The 3361-nt window shown below is 35.1% G+C and overlaps 1 protein-coding gene across 1 annotated transcript; it reads left to right on the top strand.

Annotated features, from left to right (window-relative positions):
• Positions 1–1981: 1981 nt before the first annotated feature.
• On the top strand, positions 1982–3040 carry LOC115967418. The gene has a single exon (XM_031086507.1). It carries the CDS (start codon positions 2102–2104, stop codon positions 2723–2725), a length of 624 nt encoding a protein of 207 aa, XP_030942367.1. The 5' UTR covers positions 1982–2101; the 3' UTR covers positions 2726–3040.
• Positions 3041–3361: the final 321 nt, after the last annotated feature.

Below are 3361 nucleotides of genomic sequence, written 5' to 3'. Positions count from 1 at the left end.
GTGATGTATTGGGGGACTATATAAGGAAGTTGCTTTCATGAAAAAGGAGCATGCAAGATTGAAGAAAAAGGAAGAAGAGAGAAAAACACTTTGTAAACGGAAAATGCTTGATTAATATAAGAACACATTGTCCTCGGATTGACCCAAAGAAGACGTTTTATTGAATTTGTGTGTCTATTTCTATCAACTTGAATTTACATGGTTTTGTAGTTTGCTTATAAGATCCACTCTCTTACAAATTTATTGTTTTGAGCTTTTTGGATTAACCTTCACTGTTCTTAGTGGGCTTGGGTTGTCAAAATCTCGTCCTTACAATAGTTATTGTCACGTATTCTCAATGTCCACACTTTATACATGGGACATTAGTTTAAAAAAAATGTTGATACGTAATAATGATACTTTGTTTGTAAATGATTGTGTGGTGTTTGGAGTGTGAACAACTATTATCTCTCCTTTCTATTTTTTATTTTATTTTATTTTTCAATTTTAGGGAGGTATGGGGAAGACTGATCAAACCCATTGACACACAGATTGGAGAGGAGGTAGGTGCAATTTTAATTCAAACATGGGCTTGATTTGCACTCCATGTTTGAGAAATATTTACTATCCGGAAAAAAGGAAAAAACAGAGCATTTATTTGAAGAAATGCCTTTGTAGAGGCCTTTCCCTCTTGGGCTGGTTGTGGGCGAGGCCCATTAGACTTACCCATTTGCAAAATGAATGGGTATCTTAATTCATTCCCAAATAATTTTTCATTTTTGCCAAACCTTTCAAAGCCGAAGAGAAGAGTCATAATCAACTTCCTTCTTGGCAATTCGGATTCTTATCATTTATCAAGGACCTCCAGCCATATGAATTTTAATGTCCATTGAAAAAATAAATGATAAAAGAAATTCTACACAATATTTACTTGACGATGATAGTTTTTTGTGGCAGTATACGGTATACTATATTATCCAATCATATAAAATCCATCTCCAAGCCACAAAATAGAAGGGTCAAATTCAAAATTTCAGCTAATCTGTAATTACTAATTAGCTAATAATTATCAATTAATCTTATCAAGTTAACTAAAAAAATATCTTATCAAGTAATCCACTGGAGAGACTCGCTGTAAAAATCCTCCTAAAAGTTCAATATACTAAATGCATATTAATAAAAATGATTTAGATCTTCTAGAGTTTTTACTAAAAAAAAAAAAAAAAAAAGATTCTTTAGAATTCTTTAACCCTAACTTTTCGTTTTAAAAGAAATGGTTTGAATTATACCACGTCATTAATCTGTTAACAAAAACCTTAAAATAAACTCCACGTCAGCTATTAAAACTGATATGTCAAAATTTAAATATATTTTATTTAAAAAAAGAAAAAAGATCTGAACCCTAATTTTAATGTGATACTTATGGCACGTAACTTGTTCCACAAAATACATCTAAAGAAAAGTTAAAAACTTCGCCCACAAGTGTTGAAGACCCTCTTTTTTTTCTTTTTTTTTTAATCAGAGAAAGGTGTTGAAGACCCCAAAAAAATAAAAAATAAAAATGCCATAAAGGCCTTCAACAGCTGATGTGGCATTTCTTTTAAGGCTTTTTTTTAGTGGATTAATGACATGGTTTAATTTAAACCATTAATTTTAAAAAGAAAGGTTAGAATTAAAGCAACTCCATGTGCAAAACTTGAAGAATAAAGTGAAAATTTTGAAAAAGGATAAAAAACAAAACCTTAAACCTTGAGAAGTGAAAAAGCATCTTAATCTACTATTCTACACTTTAATTTATGATAGGTAATAACTTCCATTAATTCATACACGGTTTAAGTGAGTGAGCCAACCTGTAAAGCTACTCTCTAAAATAACACGTGGCGAGCCACCATTGGTGGAATACACGTACTGTCCCTTTCTAATTAAGCGACACCTCATTCACTATGCTCGGCAAGGCCCAAGCCAAAGCATTTTCCATATAAAAAGTACACAAAAGCCACAGCACCCCAAAGGAGAAACTCACCAAACCCAACAACAAAAAACGTTTCTTCCAAGCAAAGAGAGAGAGAGAAAAGAAAAAAAAAAAACTTGTGCGTGAGTCAAAGATTTTAGTCAGAAGAGAATGGCGAAATTTTCTAGGGCATCATCATCATCATCAACATCAACACTGTCGATGGAAATGGAGTTTCTCGTGGCTGAGGATCTGGATTTTGTACAAGTGGAGGAGCAAGGTTTGTCGCACTGGGAATTCGTGAACGTTTCTGATGCTGACGACTCGGAGAAAGAGAATTCAGAGAAAGTAGAATCGGAGGAAGATAAAGATGAGAGAATTGGAGATGGGTTTGGTTCGTTAGGGTTTGAAAAGGACGATACAATGGTGACCACCACGACCACGACCACGACCACGCATCATGTAGATCTTGATGATGATGATGATGATCATCATCATCATGGTCATGATCATGATGCGGGTTTGAAATTCCAAGGCGGGAATCGGAGATATGGGTATGGGTATGGTTATGATGATGTGGAGGAGAACGATGAGGATGAGGACGATGGTGAGGATGACTTTGATGATGAGTTAGTGCCATGGGATGTGAGTGGCAAGTTTGGGAGACAGAGGATGAGGAAGTTAGGGAAAAGGGCGTTTCCGAAGATGTATAATTCGAAGAAGTCACCGTACCTGTTTGTGAGGCCAGGTTGCGTGCGTGGCAAGCATGGTATGGGAATGAAGCACAATTGCTAGGTCAGGTTGAAGATAATGAAAAATTAGTAGCGATTCGGAGATGGGTATTATTATCTGTTAGATTGGATTTTAGGTTTGTAATTACTTTCTATGGGGTTTGGGGGTTAAAATTGGTTCTTGGGGAGCTTAGTATATGTGGGGTTGTTATGTTAACTGCTTTGTTATCTTTCAATTGTCTATAAAAAGTATCATCTACTCTTTTAGTGGAAATTTGGTGCTTAATTGGGGGCTTGGTATAGATATATGGTGGTTGTTATGTTAACTAACCTGTTATCTTTCATTTCAGTCTATAAAGATGCTTTATTTTTGGTTGTTTGTTTTTATTTATTGGTAATTGTTGTTGTTGTTGTGGGGGGTTTGGGTTGGTTTGGAACATTTGTGAGAAATTTTGGGGGAAATGGGGATGGAAAATTGAAGATTTGGAACGGTGAAGGGAAACCCATTTTTGATCTTCTGTGGTATTTGGCAATTGCGTCTTTGCTGTTTGCTTTCTTGTAGATAGATATGGTTGAAGAAATGGGGATTCAGATGTTTGTGAAATAAAGTTGTGGATTTTTTTTTGGTCTAAACACTTCAATTGATAAAAGTAACCAAGAGTGTGGCTTCAAATGAATAGAATGGCCGACCCTAACTAGT

The sequence above is a fragment of the Quercus lobata genome, chromosome 11 (genome assembly GCF_001633185.2).
Source record: "Quercus lobata isolate SW786 chromosome 11, ValleyOak3.0 Primary Assembly, whole genome shotgun sequence".
NCBI lineage: Eukaryota > Viridiplantae > Streptophyta > Magnoliopsida > Fagales > Fagaceae > Quercus > Quercus lobata.
This window is presented reverse-complemented; position numbering and strand designations above follow the sequence as displayed.

Bases quoted from the DNA above. Each gene is read 5' to 3' on its own strand.
- LOC115967418 (XM_031086507.1), top strand. From the start codon at position 2,102: ATGGCGAAATTTTCTAGGGCATCATCATCATCATCAACATCAACACTG.